This window comes from Aethalodelphis obliquidens, unplaced genomic scaffold, assembly GCF_003676395.1.
Source record: "Aethalodelphis obliquidens isolate GAN/ISIS:26980383/991018 unplaced genomic scaffold, ASM367639v1 scaffold5, whole genome shotgun sequence".
NCBI classification, from domain to species: domain Eukaryota; kingdom Metazoa; phylum Chordata; class Mammalia; order Artiodactyla; family Delphinidae; genus Aethalodelphis; species Aethalodelphis obliquidens.
Genome location: NW_020837949.1, coordinates 26,910,993 through 26,938,735, shown reverse-complemented (window position 1 = coordinate 26,938,735; position 27,743 = coordinate 26,910,993). Strand labels below are relative to the sequence as shown.

Here is a 27,743-nt window from a genome sequence, read left to right as displayed (position 1 = left end):
AACTAACAGTTCTCATAGACATAACCATATTCAGGGAAAAACTGTACAAGCAGTCAAGAAACCAGGATTCTAGCCCAGGCTCTGCTACTAATTGGGCTGTAACATTTTTACACAATCTTTCTGAGTATCCATTTCCTTAACTGACAAACTAGCATAAGAACACAAGCATTGTATGTATGAGAGGACAGGAGTTTTGTAATGAAGTAATGAAATAATGGATAAGAGAATGCTTGAAATATGTCAAATAAATACCAAAGGTATGATGCCTACTATAGACTGAGTGTGTCTTCCGAAAATTCCTATCTTGAGACCTAATCCCCAATGTGATAGTTCTTGGAGATGAGGATTTGGGGAGGTCATGAGAGTGGATTCCCCAAGAATGGGATTGGTGCCCTTAAGAAAGAGGTCCTGGAGAGCTCTCTCGCCCTCTTCCAACATGTGAGGACACAGTGAGAAGATGGCTGTCTATCAACCAAGAAGTGGGACCTCACAAGACACCGAATCTTGCCTGCCTCTTCCTTTCTCACAGCCTCCAGAACTGTGAGAAATAAATTTCTGTTGTTTATAAGCTACCCAGTCTATTGTATTCTGTTAGCAGCCCAAACAGATTAGGACAATGCCTTTAGGCAATTTCCAAATATCATTTATAGGGAAAAGTGAGATTTCCTTTTCATGTCCAACAATTAGTTGAAAAAACAACTCTAATTTTTCTTTTCTCATGGGTGGAAAAGTAAATAAACTCAGATTAATAAAACGTCTATTGAGCAATAGCCTTTAAAAAACTCCAACAAAATTTATAGCTGAAAAGGTATGCAAGTGATAAATATAAGGGTTCTCCCAAAAAGCAAACCAAACTTTCTAACAATTTAAAAAATCAAGAGCAGAAATGAGTAAATCAAAAGTAAAGATAAGAATAATAAAAGAACTGTCTTACTGGAAATTGCTTGGTGTTCCAATATCTGCCTTAGTTAATCTCTTCTTTTTAGCTTTTCCTTTTTTCTTTTCTTTGGTATGGGAGATGTTGTTGACTTGTGGACCATAAAATCTATTTGTTGTAATTTCTGGATTTTTTATGTCAACTGTTGCCATGGGTAGATTAGGACCTGCAAATAAAGTCAAAATAATATAAAAGGGATATAATTTAAGATAACAATTATTACAATCATAATTTATAATTTAAATATTTTTTTCCTGCAGTAGGACCACTTCATTACTATAAATTATTTAAATTTTAAACCTGCATGTTAATTTTTTATAATTTCAAAAATTCCTATATTTCCAAAGTCTATAATAAATTCTTTTTTTTTTTTTAAAGTGTCTGTCTTTAATTCCATATAACTTTCTTACAGATTATACCATCAGTTACCTGAAGTGAAAAAGCAAAAGAGAAAGCAAAGCAAGACGCATATGCCCAAAACAGAGCAAGGGCAAAAGAATTTCATAAGGTGAGCAGCCACCGCCCCCCCCAATTTTTTATGTCTAAGGCACATCAGAACTATAACTGATAAATGTTATTATTCCCTCCACAGAAAACATTAGAGACACTTCGAGCCAAAAATATATGCTGACTTTCCGTACAAAGTGTAAAGGGTTTTTTTTTTTTTATTATGTGTAACACAAAGTTATTTAAGTCAATAAATTTTTAAGGAATTTCACACGTTCTGATTCTTTCCACTGCCAATCACCTTAGTTCCTCCAAACTCATAATCTTCAAGATAAAACAGCCCTTTCAAAAAGAAGTTATCATGTGAGTCAGCCCACAATTCTTTTAGTTAGGCTTCTTTGATCTCCAATGAAATATGGACACACTTCAAAATTCCCCACCTGTAAGTTTTGGGATCCAATTTCCTCAAGCAATTTACTTTAGGACCATGTTTAGGGTCAGGAGATGGATCTGCCTGGTTCTGAATTTGACACCCTCTAAAAACGTATTAGATTCAAATCATAGTCACTCCTAAGCCATCACAACCTAGTACAGATCATTGGGATATGCCAATACCTAAGATAAAAAGTTTGTTAGGTTTTTCACAGTTTACTTGGCAGCTCTGTCTTGTAGTTCTTTCCCACAGATCTAACAGGTAGTTCTATGAGTAAAGGAAACCACGCAGTTAATCTATGAGGCGTTTCCAACGATGTAGGTTTACAGAAAAAGCCCCATCGGGATAGACCTCAACTATAATAAATTCTTAAATTAGCATAGATACATTATTTCAAAGCAAACTCTTTTTATAACATTAAATCTCATGAATATAAATTTTCAACAAGAATTTAAATTTAATTGATCTGATCCATCAAATTTTGACTGTAACAGCCTCACATCCAACACATTACTCATTGGTAAAGTGGCATATATTACATAGGAAGAGTAAAAGAAGCATCTACTTTGTTTTAAATCTAGTAAAGAAGTCTAGTCTTACTTCTTTATTTCAACTTTATTAGTCTATGATGAACAAAAATTTATACAAATATTACTACCATTTTTTTCCAAAACTGTCATACTTAAGTCTAGTAGTATTCTCCCCATTATTATACATACACTTTGGCTAGCAGAAGTACAGACCTCAAAAATTTAAAATAGAAAAATTCTCAAAACATTCCATCTTCCACAAGGATCAACAGTAAAAAGATCTCAGGCATCTTCAGGTATTATTAATAGCATCTTCAGGAATGACACTAAACGTAGCACACAAAAATTTGTTTTGTAATTCACAAAAGTATTTTGGTCTTAAAAGTATGAGAGTCTGAAAGAAATATATTCATCTTAAAAATTCCTTAAAAAATTTAACCAAAGGGCAACCCATGTTCCTTAGAGATCCCATTTTAACATATAATTCTCTGACATAACTTCCTATTAGACCAAATTCCTCTGAGATGATATTAATGATGACTTTTAAAATACTGTATAAAATATAATCACTACTGTGCAGAGAAACAGTCAACATAGCAGGCCTGAGACTGCTATCTTTAGAAAGGCCTGCTTTGCAAGGTTGGCCCTTAACTGGCATCTAGGATCTAGGATTTCAAGAGGGTTCCCATTATCCCGATAAGATGGGCTCATTGTGTCTCAACTATTTGTGCTAACAATGTGGTTTATGCTGAATACTTGCTTTCCTTCTGGGAGTCTAGAATCTTGGTATGTCCTAGACAGAAGATGCCCACGTGACTAGCCCCCAATAAACCCTAGGCACTGAGCTTCTTTAGACAACAGTTCATGTGTGTTGCAACAATTCATTGCTGGAGACATTAAGCATATCCCCTGTGACCAATGAGAGAATACTCTTGGAAGCTTGTGTGTAGTTTCCCCCAGACTTAACCCCATGTGTCTTTCCCTTTTGTTAATTTTTGTTTTATATCCTTTCACTGTAATAAATCTTTGCCATGAGTACCTCTATGTGCTCAGTCCTGTGAGCCCTAATGAATCACCAACTGGAGGAGTGGTCTGTGGAATCCCCAACGCAAGCATAGAATGGCAGACAGAAATCCCAAGACATTACAGGCTAATGTATATCGAGTGATCACTAAATGCTAACTTGACTATAATTCTTCAATTATGCTGAAAACCTCAAATGCATCCTATTCATAAAAGTTGTCTGCAATAAAATATTTACCTATATGGGAAATTATATATAACTAATTTTCTCTCCCTCAACTCTACTATTAAAGACAAAACAGAGTTAAAATAAAATTATAAATGCCATCTGCCACTTTATCAGACAAACAATTTTGAAAGAGGTGCAAAATTCATCTATTTTCCCTTAATATTCAAAGTCTAATTACATAAGTATAATAATGTAAATGTCTAAAGTTCTATTTATAATTTCACACAAAATTCCATGGGAAGTTGCTCATATTGGCAAGAAATAAAAATTCTTCTTGGAAAAAATGGAAGCTAGTGAACAATACGGATAAAACCTTTAAAAGCTGATTCAGTGTCAAGGAATAATCTGAAAATAACTGGATCAAAAGTTAAAGGTTAGTTAAACAATAAAGAAGGCTTATTAAATAGCAGATGAAGAACTGGATTTTCAAACTGGTTCAGATTCAAGATTTCAGAATTCACTGTAGTTTCACAAAATAAGGGACTTATTAAAAATATCCAGAATTTGAGCGTTAGAGGGTTGAATTGGGGTGATACTAACATTTTCATAGACTTAATCTAGTAATATGTTTTCACTTCTCATTCTTCCCTTTCTGCTTTCTCTCCTCTTATAGTTTATCATTACCAATCATCATCAGCAACACCATCCAAATTAAGATGTTGCAAATTATTACTCTCCTATCTTTACACTTAATAACATTTAAGAACTTCCTTGAGACAGATTTAGGTAAGTCAGAGTTAGGCACTCTCTTTATACATGTCATCCTTCCTGAAATAGGTGTCCAAATAGTTAATAATGAAGGAACAACCAGATTCACCATTAAAAAATAACAAAAAATTTGGGAATTCCCTGGCGGTGCAGTGGTTAGGACTCTACGCTTCCACTGCAGGGGGCCAGGGTTTGATCCCTGGTCAGGGAACTAAGATCCCTCGAGCCATGTGGCATGCCAAAAAAATGGAAACAAAAATTTTAAAATTATAATTAGTTTTTAGGAAAAAAACAAAAATAAAAACATTTTGATGCTACTTTAGTTTACATAAAAGTAACCAATTATACTATGGATGTCCTAAATGCTATAGAGCTAGTAAGGTTAATAGTTTAAATTATCCAAACCAGTAAATTCTTTTCTGGGAAAACAATAAAGTTAAGGTTCTTATAAGCCTGATTTATAACTCACTAGAGAAAATAACTCAGCCATCTCTGAAGAAAGCTCAAGGATGAAGAAGACAGGTATAAAATATAAGTGATACGCAGAATGAATACCAAAGTTCCCCCTCCTCTCTCTACCCCAAAATCAGGTGTGGATATATTGTTATGCATCCACCAAGCAGTTCATAAAGCTGTGGCATTAGCTCCTTAGTGTCCTTACACATGAACTTCATCAGTACTGGTTAAAACATTATTTAATTAAGTCTACATAGAAAAATCCAGATTAGAGAGATGTACAGAAAATTGATATTAGCTGGGAAATTAAAGAGCTTTTCTAAATCTTTCATTTTATAGATAAAAACTAAGGACAAGAGTCAGGTGACCTGTCTAAAGTCACACAATTAGTGACAAAGGGAAAGGTGGACTCTACTATCTTGGTTCCTACTCCACTACTCTTTCTATTAACTATTATAACTTTTTTCACAAAAGTTAAATGACAAGGTGATTGATAATGCTAACTTTACAAATGTTATATTTTATTTCTTTACCAATTTATCAGTTCTCTTAGTTTGCAGTCCAACAGTTCATCATTCAAGAAATACTTACGAATAACTTTCAAAATTTAGAAAAAAGGCTTTTTACACATTTAAGAGATTAGGTATTTGGATATTCCTGTTAACAAGCGTCATTTTACAGTTTGAAGATGTTAGGAAATAAATTTAAAATAATGTTCTAAAGCCCAATTAAATATTTGTTTCAAAAGTGACAGACCAAAAAAGTGATAAGTTGTATAAGGCACAGAGTCATTTTTTAATAAAGTTTATGAAAGATATGGTAATGGAAATACTCAAATCATATCTAGTAAAGTTTAATTATTCCATTTCTGAAATTACACTCATCCTAAGAACATGTACTAAGTAAATAGATAATAAAGGGGACTGTTTCCCTTCTTTTTCAAAAAGCAGTCAAAAGACAAATTACCTTCTTCTGATTAAGGACAACTGTCAGAGAAAAGATTTTTTAATATTCTCACTGAACAGCATTTCTAGTTAATTTTAAAACTAAAAGAACAAACTAAAGTCTTCCCCTTAATTACATAAAAAGCAGAGAGCTCTCACCAAGGTAAAATAGTTGAGAAATAGGGGGCCTAGAGGCCTCTAATGTCAAGCAGTCATGAAGCTGAGAACAAATCATTGGAAAGCATCTAAGCTAAAAGGTGAGACTGACCAATAAAGAAAAAAAAGAAAAATATATGTGGATTAGGAGTTAATGAGGAAGACACTGAATTGTATTTCAGGAATATATGTTACTTCTACATAAAGTGTCTTTTTAATAGTTAACAATGTGAAAAAGGTTTGCTAAACTGATCTTCTAAATGAGGATCTGGGACAAAGCTCCTGTATGGACACTGCTAGGCAGTTAAGGTGTCCACTGCCACCTAGTGGCAGTGCAGCAAATGCAAAAAAGTAATACGCCACCTGCAAAATAGTGGTCTCCACACCATGAGGAGAGCAAGGCAACCCACTGCACAGCAGGAGAAAATATTAGAACTTCTATTAATAATTATGTTATGTATATTTTAAAAATATATAAGTATGCAAATATTGTCAAGACATGCTGTATAATTTCGCATTTTAACAATGCCATTTTTTTAAACTCTCCTTTCATTTAATGAAAAAAGTTTGGCACCACTGTATCAAAGGGTTAAAACTTTAGATCTAAAGATTTAAAACCAAGAACAAACTCAGAGAAAGAAACTGCACTTAATTATGAGTATCTCTCTTACTATGGGTAATAAAATTGTAAGACACCATTGTCATAAAGAATATCCAAATTCTATTATGGATTAGGTGCCTTTTCAAAAATATATTTTATATGTATTGAAAAGATTAAATTTTAAAAAAATCATGAAGTATTTACATCCTTAACTTTAATTATATTATTTGTACAACATCCACACTTTAAAATCTCACTCAGGTTACTTTCCCCAAAGATGGTACCTCTAGGAAGCCTTCTGCACTGGTATTTAATATATGCTCACAGAATGCCAAATAGTTTAATAAATTAAAAAAGACATTAAAATATTGAGCACAGAACAAGGGGGGAAAATTCTAACGCCACATTAAAGGTTCACGGATGAAGGACTTCTGGCTCAGCTGCTTCTGCTTCCTTTGTTTCTGTGACATACTAGCTGCATACCTCAAGGCATGTTACTTACTCTCTCCAGGTCTCAGTTTCTCCTTCAAAATCATCTTGACACAGCACAGTGGTTAAGGGGGCAGGCTCTTGAGTTAGAACACTTGAGACTGAATCTTGCTCCACTTTCCTAGTTTTTTGTGACCCTGAGCAAGTTACCTATTTGTGCCTGTTTACTCATCTGAAGTAGGGATGATAGCAGCTACTTCATATGGTTTCTGGACAGTGCCTGGCAGGTAGTAAGTGATCACTAAATAGTAGCTGCTATTATTATCACTGTCATTGTCTTCATCATGATAACTATACTGATTAAGCACCATGCTAAACACTTTGATTACTTCATTTATCTCCAAGCAGCCCTATAACGTATTAAAAATTTCCATTTAAAAGAGAAAGTCAAAGTATACAACACTTGGCACATGGTAAGCACTACTGAAGGTACAGTCAGAGTTTTTTTAAATTATACTGAAGTAAGTAAACCAAAATTTAATACAGCAATATTTGGTTCATGTTTTTGTATCAGGAAAACAAATTTAAGGACAAAATCAGAAGGCAATATTTTGGTTTAAAAGAAAAAATACCCAACAACCACTAACAGTTGTCATATATTAAGGACTCTGTACTATATTAAGTGTTTCCCTGAATAATCACTCTAAATTCTGATGAGAGAATTTGAGATGCCTTTAAAAAGCAGCAGCTATATTCCCCATTATAACGAAGGCTCCTGGAGCAATGTTCTTTACTATCATAGGGTCAGGGGTCCCACTTCAATCTGATGAAATCCACGGATCCTCTCTCCCCAGAGAAAAGAACATATATACTTACAATATTTGGCACAAAGTTTCAGCGAGGGTTTATGGGGCCCAGGATGAGACTCTATGCCCTAGAGATCTGGGACCTTCGTATTCTGCTTTTATTCTTTGGTATAAATATATATATTTTAAATGAATCCATATTACTTCAAGTATTCGTTAGCAAATTAAGGAGAATTATGTACAGCTACTATGTGTTCTAAACGCACCAGCACAGTAAGCATAGCTACTATTTGTTTAAACACACCAGAATAGTTAAGTGTTCATTCTTGAAAGGGGCTAGTTTTATATTCCCAGTATGAAGTAATCTTTTGAAATAAGAAAAAAAAAGACTAACATGAAAATAGGAAATGAACAAATATGCTAGATAAAACTTACCACTTTTAAGGAAGACATTAAGACCAGGTTGTACAATTTCTAAACTTAAACAACTGTGAATAAGGAATTAAGATATAAGTAATAGTGATATTCACCCTATACAGTCTTCCCTCATCCTAGAAAAAAGCCAAAGAATAGTACATTTCTAAGTCCCATCTGTTATTTATTTTAAAATAAGAACACAATAAACTACAGTATTTAATCGTAGATATTAAATACTAGGTATTAATATATGATACATGTTTCCACAAGGATTAAATTAAATCTAAAATCTTTTTGATCAATAATTATCAAAGTGCTTACCGTTTGGAGGGTCTCGTCTTTTCTCTGTTAGGAAATAAAGGAATATTATTAGACATATGCAATACAAAAATCAACATAAAAAAATCAACTCATCTAAACTGTCTTATTCCTACGTCCATATATAAGTGGTTAACAAGTTTCTCTGAGGAACTGACATTGGAGCAGACATTTGAATAAAGCAAGAAAGGGAACAACATATTGAAAGGCCCTCAGGAGGGAAGAACATGAAGGAACACCATAATACTGGACTGCAGTGAGCCAAAGGAAGAGTGGAAGGAGAGAAGTCAGAAGGAGAACCAGGGAACTGGAGCGTGTAGGGTCCCACAGGGCATGGGTTAAGGAATATAGTGTTCTATACATGATAGGAAGCTCTTACAGGTTTTTGAATAGGGGAAGTGACATGATCCAATCTATGTTTTTAAAAGTTTTGCCTGGTTACTATGTGGGAGAGAGCTACTAGGGGGCATACAGTGACAGTAGGGAGTCCGTCATAGTCCCGATGACAGACAACGGTAGCTTGGATTAGGGTGGTAGCAACAGAGGTGGTGAGACAGATCCAGGACTTGTTTTTTTTTTTTTTTTTTTGTGGTACGCGGGCCTCTCACTGTTGTGGCCTCTCCCATTGCGGGGCACAGGCTCCGGACGCGCAGGCTCAGCGGCCATGGCTCACGGGCCCAGCCGCTCTGCGGCATGTGGGATCTTCCCGGACCGGAGCACGAACCCGTGTCCCCTGAATTGGAAGGCGGACTCTCAACCACTGCGCCACCAGGGAAGCCCCAGGACTTGTTTTTGAAGATAGAGAAAACGGGACTCACTGATAGGGCTTATGAAGAACCACTGTGAGCCAGACTGACAAGGTGGAGCCAACGCCTTTTACTGGGATGGGGACGGCTAGGAGAGGAGGAGGAGCAGGTCGAACTGGGGCTTGGGGAACACGGGTCAGGTGTTCTGCTCACACATACTAGGTCTGAAGGCTATTCTGAAACCCAGCTGGAGCACACAAGTCTGAAAGTCAGGGGCGAGGTCAACAGGAGAGAGAAAACTTTGGGAGTCAGCAGTATATAGACAGTGTTCAAAGCTATGGGACTGAATGAAAGCATAAAGATAATGAAAATACCTAGAGATGCCTGAGCTATGGGGGAGACCAAAATAATACTTAGAAGCTATAGCCAATTAAGTAGGAGTAATACCAGGAGAACTTCTATTAACCCTTTGCATTCATACTCTTACATATCAGGTTTGACACAATTTTGGTTTCAAGAAAGCTCAAAACTGGTTGAAGAATTTTCAACAAATATAATTTCCACAGATTTTTTTAATACAAAAATTTCCAAAATTATAAGACAAATAGCCATAAATAATAACATAATAAAATATTTAGTTTATAAACAGCCACAATCCTAAAATTAATTGGATTTAATTGAGGGACAAGTTGAAAATCCTGGCAATGGGAAATATAAATGTATTACTCCATCTGGTGGTCTGATGAAGTAATTTTCTGAAACATTTGATGTAAGCACATCCTATCTAATGTCAATGAATGTCAAATCCCCAATTTCCAAGGTGATGTTACCTCTGCATCCACAAAGGAAATACTTCTTAAATTGGCAGTGCCACAAATATGGAAATATGCTGAGATAATGTAAAGTTCAGAGTATAAGTTCTAAAAAGCAATTACTTAGAAACATGACACTATCGTGGCTTGAGAGCCATTCTTATGAAAAAAAGAGGTTTGGTTGAACTAAGAATGGGAGTTGATGGTGTGATGTATTTGCTAGAAACATTAGCAGAACAGCGTTTAATCATATTAGGGGACGTTTTTAGTATCACAGTACTAGTCATACTACTGTTGGATTACTGTGTTCAAATCTGGACATATTTGAGCTGGACCATTTTCTCAAATCTGCATCATTTGAAGAAGACATAAAAATGTACAGGGCATTCAGAGCACAGTATATAGTGCTCTGAATACAGTATGATGAGTCTGTAAGTTATACAGTATGATGAGTCTATAAATCATATCATGTGAGGAATAAGAAACTGGAACTGGTTAAGCTAAAGAAGTGTAGGCCTAAGGAGGGCATGGTAGATGGCTTCCAACATTAAATGGCTAATGGAAGGAAAAGAAAACACTAATTCTTTGTTGCTCCAAAAGTTGGACCCCATGCATCTAAGTTAAAGAGAGGCAAGGCTGAAGGCTGACTTAGCATGAAGGGGCTACCCCACAATCAATCAGCTGTCTCCCATATGCTGTGATCTTCTGCTTCTGAAAACACGATGCCTAAAAGCTTAGGAACTGTATAAAACAGAATTCCCATACCAGTTAAAAGACACCTTCAAGTGACCTATCTATTTCAAAAGTCAATTATTCGATATTTTAAGAAGTATTTTTTACTTTTTTTTTAATTGAAAATTTAGTCACACAGTTTGACTAAAAGAAGTCCCAGGGAGTCCCTGGTCTGGCACCACCACATGTCATTGAAATAAGAACTGAACCGTGAATTATTCCACAGAATTAAATTCTTCCACAGCATGGAATCAAGTGGTAAACACCCTTGGCCCCAAAAAGAAGTAACAAAAAACAATAGGCTCCTAATCATTCTCCTATTCACTCATGACAAGGGGGATATATAAGATGGCAGTAAGTAAGGCAACAACTTAGTTCATTTCATTTTCATTTTTACATTACCTTCCTCTCGGAAACCCATTAAAATAACAATAAACATATATAAAATGTAACACACGTGTTTACATTTCTGTTTTCAGGATCCAGTGCCTTCCTTTTTCATGACTTATTCCCTCCTATTGGTAAAGCACATCCTTGAATACAGTGATTTTCAGACTGGGGTAACATGTATACTTGGATGTACAAACTTTTCAAAGAATATATGGGCATGGTTAGTTTTAAGGGGATTTATTTGCTGATCTCAACTCCCATATGTTATTTCTCCTAAAAGTGACCTGCTTAAGAAGATGATTTTGGAGAGGTTCACCTTTCCTAATCACCCTTCTCCCACGTTACAACAGAAAGGCCTGGTATGTGACAGCTGTCAAATAGTTCCACATCAATGAATTTAAAGCTTTACACTATCCTGCGTCGTTCTCTAATTGTCTTATATGTATTAAAGTCTCATGCATTAAACTAAGTTCCTTATAATTTTACAATATACAACATTAGGGACAAAATAGAGACAAGGCAATGTTTACAGATCTTGTTTGCAACTTTGCTTATTTGCTTCTAGGCTTGCCTAAAGTATTTGTTCACAAACTATAAAATATTTTTGTAAATGTAAGTTACAAATAATGTCATAAAAATGCAAAGTTAAGAGTCAGTATATGTAAAATGTTATCAACAGAAAAGGTTACTGGAATGAGTTCTTTAATAAACCTGAAAAAAATCAGCTCTCAATGAAAACAGTATTTCTTGTAAGGTAAGGATTAGCAACCTGTTTTTTGTAAAGGGCCAGATATGCGTCACATAGTCTTTGTCATAACTAGACAACTGTGTTGTGGAAAAAAAGCAGCCAAAGACAATATGTAAACCAACAAGCATAGCTGTTTTTCAATAAAACTTTATTTACAAAAACAGATGGCAGGCCAGATCTGCCCCATGAGCCATAGCCAGCTCCTGTTTAAAGGAATTTTTGTTTAAAAAGTTTACCAGATTTCCTTTGTCGACGGCCCAACAAGTCTGTAACTGCTTTTCGAAATTTTTTTGCTTCTTCTTCATTGGCAAAATTAAGGGCAACTTGACAGGTCTGAAATATTTTCATCAAAAAAGGTAAACAACAAAAACCACAAATCTAGCTTTACTTGACAAAAAAATTAATAACCAATAGAAGTACACTCTGAAGAAGAAAAGTTTCACTTTATTAGCAGACAAGAACTTACTTTATGACTTAAAAGTTATAACTTATAACTTAAGAAGGCAAAAAGCATAGAGAAGGTAGAGTAAAAGAGTACTATTAGAGAGGTTACCTATCACAGTAGACACTCAAATGTTAAACTGAATACTTCATCTTCAATTAAAAAAACAAAATAGTAAATAGAATTTGATCCTTCAAAAGAGCTCTATGAACATTTGGATTTGAAAAGGCAAACGCTGGAAACATTGATCAAATGCAGATCAACTCTATGTTTTTCAGATATTATTTAAATTATAACCTTAATTCATGTAAATTATTAGAAGTGTGGAAACACCCTGAATTATTATGGCATTTAGTCCACACTTTTATATATGTACATATATTTATATACAATCCAGAAAAATGTGAAAAATAACAAATAAGGAAGAAAACACTTTTTGAAAAGATGGACATATCATCTAATCCAACCTTTTATTGTAGAAAATTTAGGAAATACAAATATGAAAACAAAAAAAATTAAAGTCACCCATAATCCAGTCACTCAGACAAGTCCTGTGAGTATATGGTATAAAAATCCTTCTACTTATTATATTTTAGTACTCTTCTAGATCATATTCTTTCACAAAATAATTTGAACAGCAATATAATCTTCAATTTTTAAAAGTTACCATGGATTAGTGGTTTCACTTTTATAGATAAGAAAACTAAAACTCAAGAGAGGTTAAACTATTTGTCCAAAGTCACACAGAGGTAAAACTATCTGACTAAAGAAAGAGAAGACGAAAAAACAAACCTCTTTTCTACATACCAAATTACATTTACAGTACTCTTTGAAACCTTTTTTTTTCCCTTAAAATCTTAGCCATTGCTTCCTACTAAGCCATAATATGGAGGCTTTTAAAAGTAAAATAATTCTTTATATTTTATACAATGTTTACACAAAAAGCTCAAAAATACTTTCCATAGACAAATGTAACAGTAATTACATTAAACAGGGCAATAAAGAAAATATGACTTACATCTCCAGCAAAGGTATGAAAATATCCTCTAGGACTATTATATACAAAGTTATTGTATAGCTCTTGTTCCCACAATAGTTTCCCATCCTAGAAAAAAGTAAAAGTTAAAGTAAGAACTACCAATAAGTAAGCCTCTTGGAAAAAACACACACACACACACACACACACACAAAACAAAGCCGATGGGCCTTCCCTGGTGGCACAGTGGTTAAGAATCCACCTGCCAATGCAGGGAACGTGGGTTCAGTCCCTGGTCTGGGAAGATCCCACATGCCGTGGAACAACTAAGCCTATGCACCACAACTACTGAGCCTGCGCTCTAGAGCCCACGAGCGACAACTACTGAGCCCACGCACCACAACTACTGAAGGCCATGAGCTCTAACGCCCGCGTGCTGCAACTACTGAACCTGCATGCTGCAACTACTGAAGCCCGCATGCCTAGAGCCGGTGCTCCGCAACAAGAGAAGCCAGGGCAATGAGAAGCCCACACGCCACAACGAAGAGTAGCCCCCACTCGCTGCAACTAGAGAAAGCCCGCGTGCAGCGACGAAGACCCAATGCAGCCAATTAAAAAAAAAAAAAAGCAGATGACTCATATTAAAGAAACTTTATATTAATACTAGCTTTTACATACACACAGACCACATATATATATAATACATAAGTAACATATCACATAATTTAGTAAGTAGTAACAGTAAATACTGGATAATGTTTCTTTCATAAAAACTACATACCAAGTGAGTTGAATTCAGTATGCTAAGATATAATCTCATTAGCCAAGCATTTCCAAATATAGTTACTTGGTCAAATACATAACCAAACACTTACTAGATCATCAACGTCAGATAGAAGGGGTAGGATACTTTTATATATGCACTGATTATCAATGCATAGTTCCATCAGCAGTACCTAGACTGTATGCTATCAAATATTACAGAAGGATTTCATTCTTTTCCTCAATTCTGTAGATGCTGGGAGGGTCAAATAAGTCTTCTCTGTACTGCTCATTAACCATCTTTGAATTCCTAAGTTTTGCAGAGTGGTCTAATTAAACATTGGTATAAACAGTATCAATCACGTGCAGAAGGAGACTGAGGATTAAAGTGCACCGAGGTTAAACTATGGTTAAGAGATCCATGGTGATTGTCATATTGATAGCTGTAGTACAAGAAATATAATTAACCTTAATACCAAAGGTGGCTAATTCCAAGTATTTAGCAATGGCTATCTATAATTGGAGATGAATGGTTAGACAAATATAATCATTGCCCTATTCTGGTTTTGTTGTTGTTGTTGTTATTTTTTTTGCGGTACGCGGGCCTCTCACTGTTGCGGCCTCTCCCGCTGCGGAGCACAGGCTCCGGACGCGCAGGCTCAGCAGCCATGGCTCACGGGCCCAGCCGCTCCGCGGCATGTGGGATCTTCGCGGACTGGGGCACGAACCCGCGTCCCCTGCATCGGCAGGCGGACTCTCAACCACTGCGCCACCAGGGAAGCCCCCATTGCCCTATTCTGAAATGCAAGGTTCTACATAGACCACAATTTTAAAATATTTTAAAATGTTGTACACACATTATGACCATTGTAATAGAATCCCTTTCTTCTCAGTGGAGTTATATGTACGTTTAATTTCTAAACAGTGCTTCTCCTTGGTGGTGAGAAATAAATATATCAAAGGACTTAGGAGTGTCTTTCAAACTATGCATGTGTTCCCCATCCCCCAGAATCACTGCCATAGTAAGTAAGCTACTGTTAGTAACAGGAGTATGCCACATCTCTCAGCTGTCTTGGGGTATGGAGAAGGGGATGTTACAAATTTCTAATGTACAAAGTGCAGTAACTTAAATATCATTTAATCTCAGGGGAATACTCTGCAACAGATCCAGATGGTTATCCCATTTTACAAATAAGTAAGCCGGAGCCCAGGGAAGTAAACCAGTTTGAATACAATCTGTCTAACCATAAGTATCGTCCAGGAGTTCAAACTCAGTTTTATTTTTCTGTAACTACAATCCCATTACACTTATAGCCACATATGAATATTAAGCAAGGAGGCTTACCCACGGAAAAGATTTTAAAAGATAAATGGAGACTTCATCTCAGCCAAAAAATTATTTTTAGTGACTATCAGAGATGAATTCCTGACAAAGGGCATCCAATCTAAGACAAGGTGGATTTATGTTTAAGAGTGAGGGATACAAAGCTGTGAAAATCGGAACATACCTATGTTGACAAACAACATAAAATGGGTAGCAAATACTTTATTATAGATATTGTATAATGCTTTGAACCCAGGCCGAAGTAAGTAAGTACACACCAGGCTAAATATACTTTTGTAGCTCTCTGAAAGAACTATATACACTAGTCTGTAATGGACAGGATGGGATAAAAAGAGTATCATTAGAAAAAGAGAGAATGTGGGAAAAGCTCAAGACCCAAAGGAATAAAAACAGACAAACCAACAAAACCTTTAGTGTGCAGACAGATAAAATGGGGAACTATTCATGTCCTGGTTTAGAATGTATTCCCAATTTGGTCACAGTGCCCATGGTTCAGTATCTAAAACCAAGCTTCACTCTTCTAGTGTTAACTGAAGTAGAATATAAATATTACATACAGGATAAACAAATCTATACTATTATAAATTACAATTGAGGTAGAAAACCCTACAGTTTAAGTGGAAGCAAAATAAAACTCACCTTGATATCAAATATTCTTAAAAAATAAGATCTCTGTGGATTGTCCTTAACAAGACAAGCAACACCACTGCACTTCTTTGACCACATACAGTTCCGATCTGCTGCATATAACTGTACCACTGCTGAAGACATAGTCTGCAAAATATAAAATTTATAGCCATTAGGTTCAAAATAACACTAGGATAACCATAGCTTCTGCTAACACCTTGACTGCAATCTCGTGAGAGACCCTGAACCAGGACCCCCTGCCAACCTGCTCCTAAATTCTGGACCTGAAGAAATAAACATTTATTGTTATTTTAAACTACTTTTTGAAGTAATTTCTTATGTAGTAATAACTAATATAATAACTATACTAAAAATAATTATTGAAAGCTAACATTCATTTAGGCTTAAAATGTGTAAGGAATGTGCTAATAAGCACTTTAAAATATTGGGTTGGCCAAAAAGTGCCTTCGGTTTTTAAGTAAAAATAAAAGACACATTTTTCATTTTCACCAAGATCTTTATTGAACAATATATTCATCTTTTTATTCCATCTTCCCAAAACTTATCACCTTTTTGAGCAGAGAACTGTTCCAGGTGCCTTTTACAGTCTTCCAGGGAAGTGAAATTTTTTCCATTAAAAGAATTTTGTAAAGACCAAAATAAATGGAAATCTGAATATGCAGTGTCTGGTGAATACGGTGGATGAATCAGAACTTCCCAGCCAAGCTGTAACAGTTTTTGCCTGGTCATCAAAGAAACATGAGGTCTTGTGTTATGCTGATGAAAGATTATGTATTTTCTGTTGACTAATTCTGGATGCTTTTCGTCTAGTGCTGCTTTCAGTTGGTCTAATTGAGAGCAGTACTTATTGGAATTAATCATTTGGTTTTCCGGAAGGAGCTCATAATAGAGAACTCCCTTCCAATCCCACCATATACACAACATCACCTTCTTCGGATGAAGACTGGCCTTTGGTGTGGTTGGTGGTGGTTTACTTCGCTTGCCCCACGATCTCTTCTGCTCCACATTATTGTACAGTATCCACTTTTCATTGCTCGTCACAATTTGTTTTAAAAATGGAATGTTTTCATTACGTTTAAATGGAGAAGTGCATGTGGAAATATGGCCAAGGTTTTTTTCCGCTTAACTTACGTGGAACCCAAACATTAAAGCGATGAACATAAACCAAGCTGGTGCAAATGATTTTCAGCGCTTGATTTGGATATTCTGAGTATGTCGTCTATCTCCCGCGTGGTATAACACTGATTATTCTCAGTTAATGTCTCGATTTGATCACTATCAACTTCAACTCGTCTATCTGACCATGGAGCATCATCCTGTGTGAAATCTCCAGCACGAAACTTCGCAAACCACTTTCGACACGTTTGATCAGTCACAGCACCTTCTCCATATGCTGCACAAATTTTTTTTGCGTTTCGGTTGTGTTTTTACCTTTCTTGAAATAATAAAGCATGATATGCTGAAAATGTTGCTTTTTTTCTTCCATCTTCAATATTAAAATGGCTACACAAAAATTCACCAATTTTGATAAGTCTTTTTTTAAATGCACACTGATATGACAGCTGTCACATACAATCTAACAAAATTGTTTGCAATGAAGTTAAAGACAATTAAGTGCTACTAGAGCCATCTTATGGAAAAAACCAAACGAACCTTTTGGCCAACCCAACATAACTCAATTGTTATTACTATTATAACCTCACTTTATGCTTGAGAAACCCAAGATTAAAGAGGATAAATAATTTGCCCAATATCACACAGCTGAGCTGAAATTCTAATCCAGGCAATTTGTGACTTTAGATCCTGTATTCTTACTCCCTGTACTATATACTGTTTTCCAATAAAATGAACATTTGATCAACAAAGTAGTAGTATCAATAAAGTCTGACATCCATAAAGCAGTTAACCCCTTAAGTAAAGATACTAAGTCAAACCTGAAAGCAAGATTTATGTTTACTAATTACAGTGCTGGAAACTTTGAACATATTATCATATGAAGATAAATTCTAACATCTCCTTTTTAAAAAATAATTAATTGATTAATTTTTGGCTGTGTTGCGTCTTCGTTGCTGCACGCAGGCTTTCTCTAGTTGCAGTGAGCGGGGGCTACTCTTCGCTGTGGTGTGCTGGCTTCTCATTGCGGTGGCTTCTCTTGTTGCAGAGCACGGGCTCTGGGCGCGTGGGCTTCAGTAGTTGTGGCTCGTGGGCTCTAGAGCACAGGCTCAGTAGTTGTGTCTCACGGGCTCTAGAGCGCAGGCTCAGTAGTTGTGGCGCATGGGCTTAGCTGCTCCACAGCATGTGGGATCTTTCCAGACCAGGGCTCGAACCTGTGTCCCCTGCATTGGCAGGTAGATTCTCTTAACCACTACGCTACCAGGGAAGCCCAAACATCTTTTTTAAAGATGATAAAACTGAGGGGAAAAAAAGATTTAAAGTGAACTGCACCTGGCCATACAGCTTGAAAGCTATACTGAAGATATGGAAAGTGATTTGAGTGACGACTGTCCCAATTATCCCAAGGATATACCTAACTAGTACTCTTTTAGATGCACAGTAAAGAAGCTAATTCATTACATACAATGGACACCTTAGAACGTGCATTAGGGTTTTCCAGTACACCACGCTGCCACCTCCCTCATGACTATATCATGAACCAGTGGAAACTTTCATTTAACTCTAATTTAAGTTTCCTGTATATTATAATCTAGAATGTTAACTATTCAATCCCAGTTTCTGTAAGAGTTATTAATACACCCATTACTGGTACAGCACTTACAAATCTTCTAAAAATGATAATTTCTTCTGATCCAGCAATCTCACTCCTAAATTAGAAATTAAGGAAACAATTTAAAATAAAACCAAAAATTGTATTTTTAATATAAATATAAAAACCAAAATAGTTATATGAATATATATTAATTATGGTTTTTTAAATAACCAGAAATAGGAGACAATTAAGTAACTTGGTACATCAGTTCAATGAATACTGGGCACTGTAATAAAAAACAGACTACATTAAGATTTGGAGATGACACTGTTTTGGGTTACTTAACTATGCCTAGGGAATGCCCTCCTTTGACAAGAGAATTCCAAAGACCTATTCTACACGCGAGTCTTTTCTAATAATAATAAAGTCAGAAATGTAAGATCAGTGTACTGCTGGAGATCAGAATTTCAGAAGAACTTTCTTTCCCAGATAACAGTGATCGATGCTGTTTTTAACTTTTGCAGACCAAACTCATCTTTGAATTTCATAGACGGTCATGAACAGGACACAAAGCAGCAGGAAAAGTTCCACAAGAGCCATTTTAAAAATTATGAAGATAGCTTAGAAACTAGGACATTGGGTTTTTAAAAAGTAGATTGAAGAATGTGGGTGTGCCTTTGGCCTGCTCAGAACATACCAGTGTGCTGCAAGTGCACAGTCTCAACATGATACCTCCACAGGCCCCCTGACCCTAAACCCCTAGCACTGAAACCATCAGAAAAATGGATTTTGCATACATTATACAAAGATGTTAAAGACCAAGCTGAAAAATTTAAAAATCAGATGAGAAAATTTGTTTTCCAAGGAAAATTCATATAAATTACAGCCCTTTTTAGTATGGTGCTGTCAAACTGCAGTCATTTCTAAACAGAAAAGCAATTAGTAAACTAGATACCAAGATAAAGTTCTAAGAACCTTACTTTACGTTTTAACTAGAAAATAAGAAGTTACAGCTTGCAAAAGAAAAAAATATGCTATTAAATAGAGTATGAAATTCCATTATGGAAATCCCCTTGTCAAAAGAACCAAATATAAAACCAAATGTAAAACACTGTCTGGATGTATATGTGAACTTAATAACAACAACAACAAAACCCCCCAAATCCCATTTAAACATTTACATAAATTTAAAACAAAATCTAAAACATCTGCTTTTAAGAAATAAAGACCCTGGAAACAATGTTATAATTTTCCACACAAACATGTTTGGCATTATAAACAATTCATAAACTTTTTTTTTTTGCGGTACGCGGGCCTCTCACTGCTGTGGCCTCTCCCGTCGCGGAGCACAGGCTCCGGACGCGCAGGCTCAGCAACCATGGCTCACGGGCCCAGCCGCTCCGCGGCACGTGGGATCCTCCCGGACCGGGGCACGAGCCCGCGTCCCCTGCATCGGCAGGCGGACTCCCAACCACTGCGCCACCAGGGAAGCCCCAATTCATAAACTTTTAATACTAAAGAACTCAACTAACCAGCAATTTTCAGTAATGAGATTTTCAAAATTTTGCTACAATGTTATTGTCAGTCTAAGTGTGCCTATTTCATTCCTTCTTATCTTAACCTGTCAAAAGTCTGAAAATTATATACTATAATACCTTATAAAAGCCTTTTCTGACTAATTCAGAATAATTATAGTAAATGCAAGAATAGCATAACATTTAATATACAAATGCCAGAAATAATAACAACAGTGACTATCCCTAGAACTCTAGATTGACAGTCGCTTAATTAAGTTTTTAAAAACATTCCTTCCATTCCTTTAAAGTAATTATAGCTAATCAACTCTATTACTTTTTGTCTTTCATAATCAAGAAGGTAGTCTTGAAAAACAACCTAAGGACAAGTGCTTAGGAAAGGAAACCTATTTCTTATTAGCTCAATAATGTTAGGGTTAAAATTTGTTAATTAAAAGGGGAAAAAAGTACTCTATCAATTTTTGTAGAAACAGAACCTGCCCTATCTCACACATTCCTGATATCAGTAGTGAGTTACTGCAATAAATAGCACATCCGTCCTCAGAACTTTCACTGTCAAGGGCAGAAATAAAATGGAGGATGAATTCTGGGATGTGAATTCCTCCCACTCTCCTTCAGCATGGCATGTCCACCTCTCTGGGGCTGACTGCACCAGTCAAGAAGTATTTGGCTGATTCTCTAGGTTGAAACGACTGCTTTTTCTTCGTGTTTCTAGAGTACCTTTTTGTGTATCTTGTATAAAATCTTGTCATGTGACAGATCTTATTCTAAAATAGAATTTTCTATATTGATTTACTATCCGTTAAGTAGACTGTAACTCCCTTAAGCACCTAAAATAGTTTTGTAAGCCTATATTTCTACATCACCTATACTTTGCCCCAAGTAAGCAGACACGTGTTAAATTAAATTAAAAACTGCATACTATGATTTTGATAATGATACTATGATAATGAAAAAGAGATTGACCTTTGTTTTAGGATACACACTCTGAAGTATATGGGGCATCATATCAGCAACTTATTCTCAAGTGATTCAGAAAATAATAATATGCACGTATATACACACAAAGAGTAAAATGTTATAAATGGTAAAATGGTAACCCATGGTAAAATGTTATAAATGTTTGACAAATATATTCGAAGGATATACAGGAATTCTTTGTACTGCATTTGCAACTTTTCTGTAAGTTATGAAATTATTTTGAAATAGAAAATTTTTAAAAGCACAAATGATTCAAAACAATGCAAGACTCTTAACCCCCTTCCACAGTCATGACAGGCTTGCGAAGGTGGTTCTCTTCTCAGAGTCAATGCTACCTCAACACATGTTAGCCACTGCCACTCTGACCCAAAACTAAGAAAACTGCCACTTCTTCCAAGTCCCTCTATACTAATACTAACTTTGTTAAAAGGAGTTTCATCTTGAATAAGACTCAAATCATATTATCAGAACAACCATACTATATAACAGGTCAGAATAAGAATTTTAGGTCAAGAAAATAGATTTTTATTTTAGAATCAGCTAATGACAGGGAAAAGACTGAAAAACACCAGGAGTTACAGATCCTTGCTTGACAACCGTCTACAACAAGTACTATGACTTAATACTGAATAATTGTCTACAATGATTACTGTTTTAATAATCAAAAAACATACAATGGTGTTAAAGAAAAAATTTTTAATATATTTTCAATGAATATGAAAAATAAACTGAGTATGGAAAAGGAAATCATATGATTGAATAAATAAAAGTCTTTTCTGCAATCACAATGGCCTAGATTAATAGTCAAAAGATTTCAGCTTTTGGGCTTTCCTGGTGGCGCAGTGGTTCAGAGTCCGCCTGCCGATGCAGGGGACACAGGTTCGTGCCCCAGTCCGGGAAGATCCCACATGCCGCGGAGCGGCTGGGTCTGTGAGCCATGGCCACTGAGCCTGCGCTCCGCAACGGGAGAGGCCACAACAGTGAGAGGCCCGCATACCGCAAAAAAAAAAAAAGATTTCAGCTTTTTTTACGTGCGTGTGTGGCCCCAAGTTCCTAAAAACGAATCTGGGAAAATCCATCCTAAGTTTTCTTAATACATAAAAACTAAGCTTTAAATATGTTCCTAGATACTCTGATGACACATTCACATGAAATGTCCCATTATTATCCTGAACATGAAATTTTAATATGAAACATAAAAGAAATTTTAAAAGTAAAGAAAGATAAGGAGTTTGGTTATTCCTCAATTTAAAAAAATTTAACTGTAAAAAATTTGAATTCTTATAATTACTTAATTATACAGTGATCTCAAAGAGCAATTTCCTAAATAATTAAATTATAACACCACCTAAGTTACATGGCAACCTAAAAACCCAATACAGAAACCACCTATTTAAAAAACAGAACCAAGATTCATAAGTGGTAAGTACCAGTAAAAATTATCCAGAAAAAGAAAACAAATAATTCACTTTGGAAAGAAGAGATTTTTATTACCTGGTAATTTCCACAATGAGAAATAACCAGAAAAAGAAAGAAAAAAAACAATAGAAAAGGTAGAGATTGAAAAAGAATACATCAAAGACAAAAGGCTCCACAAGGAGTAGTAATTTTAAAAAAGCAAAGCTGGAGGACTGAAAGAGGAGGAGCACAAAAGCAGTAAGTAAAAAGCAGGATCCCAACAGTGAGGAAAAATGGAGCCATATAAAAGCAGCTACTGCCTTAGGACCAAGCACAAGTAGTCTTTTAGGTCTTATTAGCTATTTAAGAAAACTGGTGCTGGATGTATTCATTCATCAAATGCTTACTGAGCACCTACTATGAACACAGGACTGATCAATGGGGGTGGGGAGGAATAAAAGTGGGGTCAAACACAAAAGTGAATTAGATAGACACGGTCCTCGTGAAACATGAGTTCTAATGGGCAGACAGACATTAATAACTATTACAAATGCTATAAAGGAAAAATCCAGTATGCAAGGAGTGTGTACAGTCTACCGAGCATGGAAAGGCTTCCCTAAAGTGACACTATACCTGAAGGATGAAAAGGGATGAGTCAGGTGAGCAAAGAGTTGGGGGGAAGTGGAGAGGAAACAGCATTCTAGGTAGACACATCAACAAAGACCCTACCACGGGAAAGTGCTAGGGGAGTTTTAGAAGCTGTTTGGGGTGGGAGATAAGAAAGAAAAGAGTGGTATGGAATGAAGTTACAGCCAATATTAAAGCAACATCAAACAGTTCAACTCCAGTTGAGAGAGATAAACAGAGATACACAGTTTGGAGATGTGGTACAGCGGGTTAATCGTTCCTATATTGGCCCTTGATTCCTCTCAGAATCCAAGTTCTTTTATAAACTCTCCTCCCCGCCTGACCCTGGGTATGTCTATATGACTTGCTTTAACCAGTAAGATTTCAGCAAAGTAGAGCTTGAAAAGTACTTGCACATTGTGCCTTGCCTTCTTAGAACTGCTGCCCTGGGGTAAAAGACCACACGGAGAACATGGGCCCAATCATGTCACCTGCACTTGCTGAGCCCAGTTCCCATCAGGCCTGCCAGGTGAACGCCACTGCATGAGTGAGCCCAGATGACAGGAGTAGACTAAACACCCAGCCAGTCCACAGAATCGTGCAAAATAAATTGATATTGCTTTAAGTCACAAAAATTTTAGACGCTTTGTTTGTGGCAATACATAACAGATGTTGGGGATTGTTTTAAGATACTAAAAAGCACAGTAACCTATAATAGGTAACTGTAGCTCCTGCCTCCATTCCATTTACATTGGACCTGTGTTTAAAATTACAAGTAAAATCATAAAAATTCTAGAGCTCACTCTCATTACCAGTACACTCTCTTTTTTGAAACCATTTAAAAAATCACTTTATAAATGAAAGCCTTACTAAAAGATATACGCTGTGCAACAGACGAAGCTCACTCAGTAAACTCACAGCCACACATCATCTCACACGGTGCCTGTGATTTAAATTCATACATCTAGAACACTGTAAATTATATGGCACAGATCTTCAGCATTACCTGCAAATGCTGGTATTTACAGATGCTAAAACTACAAATGGCAAGGCTTACTGTATTCTTAATTTTCTACTTCAAGGATAATTATATACAGATTAAGGCTCTGAGAGGGATACTGATCTCATTACAGACTGGGTCACATTTGCAAGCAGGTGAGGACACTGTTAAAAGTGTGAGCACACAGGTATGGCTTGCTCTCTTCTGCTTCTCCCTTCGCTGCAGCTTAAGTGGACCTACTTAAAAGGGGTTTTTCTCTTGTTGCCTCTTCCCTTTGTCTGCTTCTCTCTTGCAAGGTCAGTTGGCTTATGGTAAAACCTGAAGTTTAGGATTGGGTTTTCAGGGAAGGAAGGTGGGAAGGGTTCCCTAGGATGCTCACCTCAGCTAACCAAAGTTTAACGTTACCAGCTGAGACCCAAGCTCTCTGATGACAAACAATCCCCTCATTTTACAGATGAGGTCACTTTATTTGCCAAAGGTCATATATTGGTCAGCTCTGGATGCATTTTCCAATTAGCTGCTCATTTTCTATTCACTGTACACCATACTCATTGATTCATCTAGTTCCTATATTGTCATATTTTTGCCCTATCCCATCTAAATGATTCTCTAAGAAAAATATACCCTTAATATAATTTTATTTCTCTACTGATCCCATTTGGTTTAAGATTCTTACCTTATTTTGGGGAAGGGAAGGGAGAGGCTGGCGGTGGTGAAGGTGGTGGGAAATAGAAGATTGCTAGTGCCTGAGAGAAAAGGATCTTTGTGAAAAGAAAAACTTCAAACAGATATACATTCTATGTTCTGAGGACACAGGTAGATTTATCATGAAGTCAGTTAACTTTAAGTTATAGGCAGATTTACCATGAAGTCAATTAAGTTTAAGTCAGGTTAAGTTAAGTTTCCTTTACTTGGAAAAGTCCCTTATAAGGCTTGGCTTATTCTCCTTTGAGGACACATGAAGTAGCAGCAACCCCTCTCATTCCCAGGGGATCCTCTCCAGCTATCCCTGGTGGTGATCTTGGTATTTCCACCAATGATGCCTTATCCCAACATTTGCCCAGCCCCAGAAATAACCTGTCCCTCTTGGACCACATGATCCACGCAGACCCAACCTTTAACTCTAAGCAGAAGGATCTGAATAAGTGCTGTCCAGCTCCCTGCTGGGGGTGGAATACTATGACCAAACTTCATGGACATTTCTGGGGGTGGTGGCAGCGGTCCAGCCAACTGAGATCAAAGAGGTGGAGTTTTCCCAAGGCAAGAAGCACCCTCTAAGCAAAGTGAAGGAAATTAGAGATGTGCCATTACCTGTAACTGCTTTCAAAAAATTTCTTTCAGCTTTACAACTATCAATAAATAATAAGAAACAATAAATTTTGATCAAATGTACTAAGCAGGAATCTTTTTCTGCAAAGTGCCAGACAGTTAATATTTTAGGCTTTGTGAGCCATTTGGTGGTCTCTTTCCACTCTACACTGTAGTGTGCAAACCCAGCCACAGATAATTTGGAGATGCTTGTGTTCCAATAAAATTTTATTTACAAACTCAAGCAGGCTGGATTTGGTATAGAGGCCATAGTTTGCCAAGCCTTGGACAAGAGGAAAGATTCTCTCTATAGAAAATATAAGATTGTTGTCATGTAAAGAGGCGCTGATAAATATGTGGCCAAAAACAGTAGATAAAAACTATTAAGGAGGTGTATCAGTCAGTAGTAGCAGAAATAAGTTATAATACTAAGGAGCTACTTTTCTGAATTTTGTAATGTTTATGGTATTTTTTATTTGTTGTGATCCTTGCTCATACTAAATAACCATTCATTTTTGTATTTAGTTTTTGGATTCTTTTTCTTAAAGACAGCCTCTCCAAATTGAGTAAGTTTCAGACCACAAAACCTGGATCAGCCTTACCTGGAGTGAGAAAATGATGCATCAATTAGAGCAACAAAATTCTGAATCTAAAGAAAATGAACTATCTAAGCTAATATATTCCTTTTGCCAAACCAAATTTAACATAGTTATTTTTTAACATACAATGACCTTTCCCCACTAAGAAAACAGGCTAAGCAACTTAAAAAAAACCCACTAAATAAAACAGGCTGGAAAGGCCAGTTATGTGTTTTGGGGGGGGAAGGAGGGAGGGGATGCTTTTATAGTCAAATCCTTCATATAACATTCTTAATAGATGACTAAATAGCATTTGCTTGAATGCCTGCTGTAATGAGGAGCTTACAACTTGAGGGAAAAAACTATCTCATCATGGAGCAGCTCAGTTAGAAAATTATTAATACGTAACCTAAACCTGTTTTCCTAGCAATTACCACTCATAGGTATTTTAATCTTTAATTATCCATTTAAACACCTGTTGAGCGTTTGCTATGTGATAGGCACAGCGCTAGGTACTGTAGCTACAGCAATACAAAAGTGGAGGTGTGTACTGTCCTCACTAATTACAGCGTACTGACTCCTGTGTAGCGGCAAGAACATTCACTTCCCTAGAGATGTGTCCCCACAACCCTATTTCTCAGGTCATCTCCTTTCCAGCTAAAATTTATTTTGATCATTCATCATCTGACCTGATTTATGGATTCCTTATCAGTCTGGTAAAATGAAGTAGATGATATTTAGATGTGGTCTCATCAATGCAGGATATTAGCTAAATGATGGGGAAATAATTTATTCCCAATCACAAAAAGGAATGCATGTAGAGCCTCATTCTCATCTATCACACTGCATATTGGAGACACACGGGATTGTCTTTGTCTAACTCATTATCCTTTCTCATATCCTGATCTTCCATTTCAATTCCATGCTCCCAAAGGCAAAACACCCTGCATCTCACCCTCCTTTTACCTGGCTAACTCTATTCATCTTTCAAATCTCAGTTCGGGGGTCATCTATGGGATGCCTTAAGTGTTAACACTTAACCTACTATTATAGCCTACTACTTATGAGGATACGCAACATGAGCTTGCCTAACAAAATACTTTGGTCAGCTTCAGCCATCAAAAACTAGAGGGAGAAAGCAGTGCCTCTTTTCACTAGGCCTTAACAAAGAAGACTCTTCAAAAATGCCAATGGACTGGTTAGGTAATTAGGTCCTTTCAAACTATACAAATGAGTGGGTTAAGTATTTTTTAGTGGACTGGAAATACTAAAGAATAAAATGAAATACAGAATTAAAAGCCAACAAGAAGCAAACATGCTGAGAAACTTAAAGTTCATTTGGAAACAAAAAAAAGCCTGGAACAGGAAAAATTACAATCTCTGATGTAGCTAGTACAGGGGTTTCCCCATTAGCACTCAACAGATACTAAGAACAACTCTCCTAGAAGGAAGCCTAATGGAATGTTTCCTTGACAGCAGAGTTGCCATAAATCCTCTGCAGTCTAGCCCATGCACTCAAAAAATATAGGCAAGCATTACTCAAACAATCTTGCCTATGTGGAACAGTAATAAAT

The 27,743-nt window shown here is 36.3% G+C and overlaps 1 protein-coding gene, 1 long non-coding RNA gene and 1 other non-coding gene across 4 annotated transcripts in view; 1 reads left to right on the top strand and 2 right to left on the bottom strand.

Annotated features, from left to right (window-relative positions):
* WASL (WASP like actin nucleation promoting factor) overlaps positions 1–27,743 on the bottom strand; it is a 71,091-nt gene that overhangs the window by 23,530 nt on the left and 19,818 nt on the right. For both annotated transcript variants that reach the window (XM_027102058.1, XM_027102059.1), the window contains exons 2-6: positions 16,027–16,161; positions 13,323–13,409; positions 12,099–12,195; positions 8,438–8,461; positions 935–1,103 (exon numbers count right to left, since the gene is read on the bottom strand). In XM_027102058.1, coding sequence (XP_026957859.1) covers positions 935–1,103; positions 8,438–8,461; positions 12,099–12,195; positions 13,323–13,409; positions 16,027–16,161 — 512 coding nt within the window. The remainder of the gene's footprint in view (positions 1–934; positions 1,104–8,437; positions 8,462–12,098; positions 12,196–13,322; positions 13,410–16,026; positions 16,162–27,743) is intronic.
* On the top strand, positions 1,137–1,652 carry LOC113618158 (uncharacterized). Its single transcript, XR_003431901.1, has 2 exons — positions 1,137–1,445; positions 1,530–1,652. It is a non-coding gene; the product is annotated as an uncharacterized LOC113618158 (long non-coding RNA).
* On the bottom strand, positions 2,044–2,174 carry LOC113618653 (small nucleolar RNA SNORA18). The gene has a single exon (XR_003432083.1). It is a non-coding gene; the product is annotated as a small nucleolar RNA SNORA18 (small nucleolar RNA).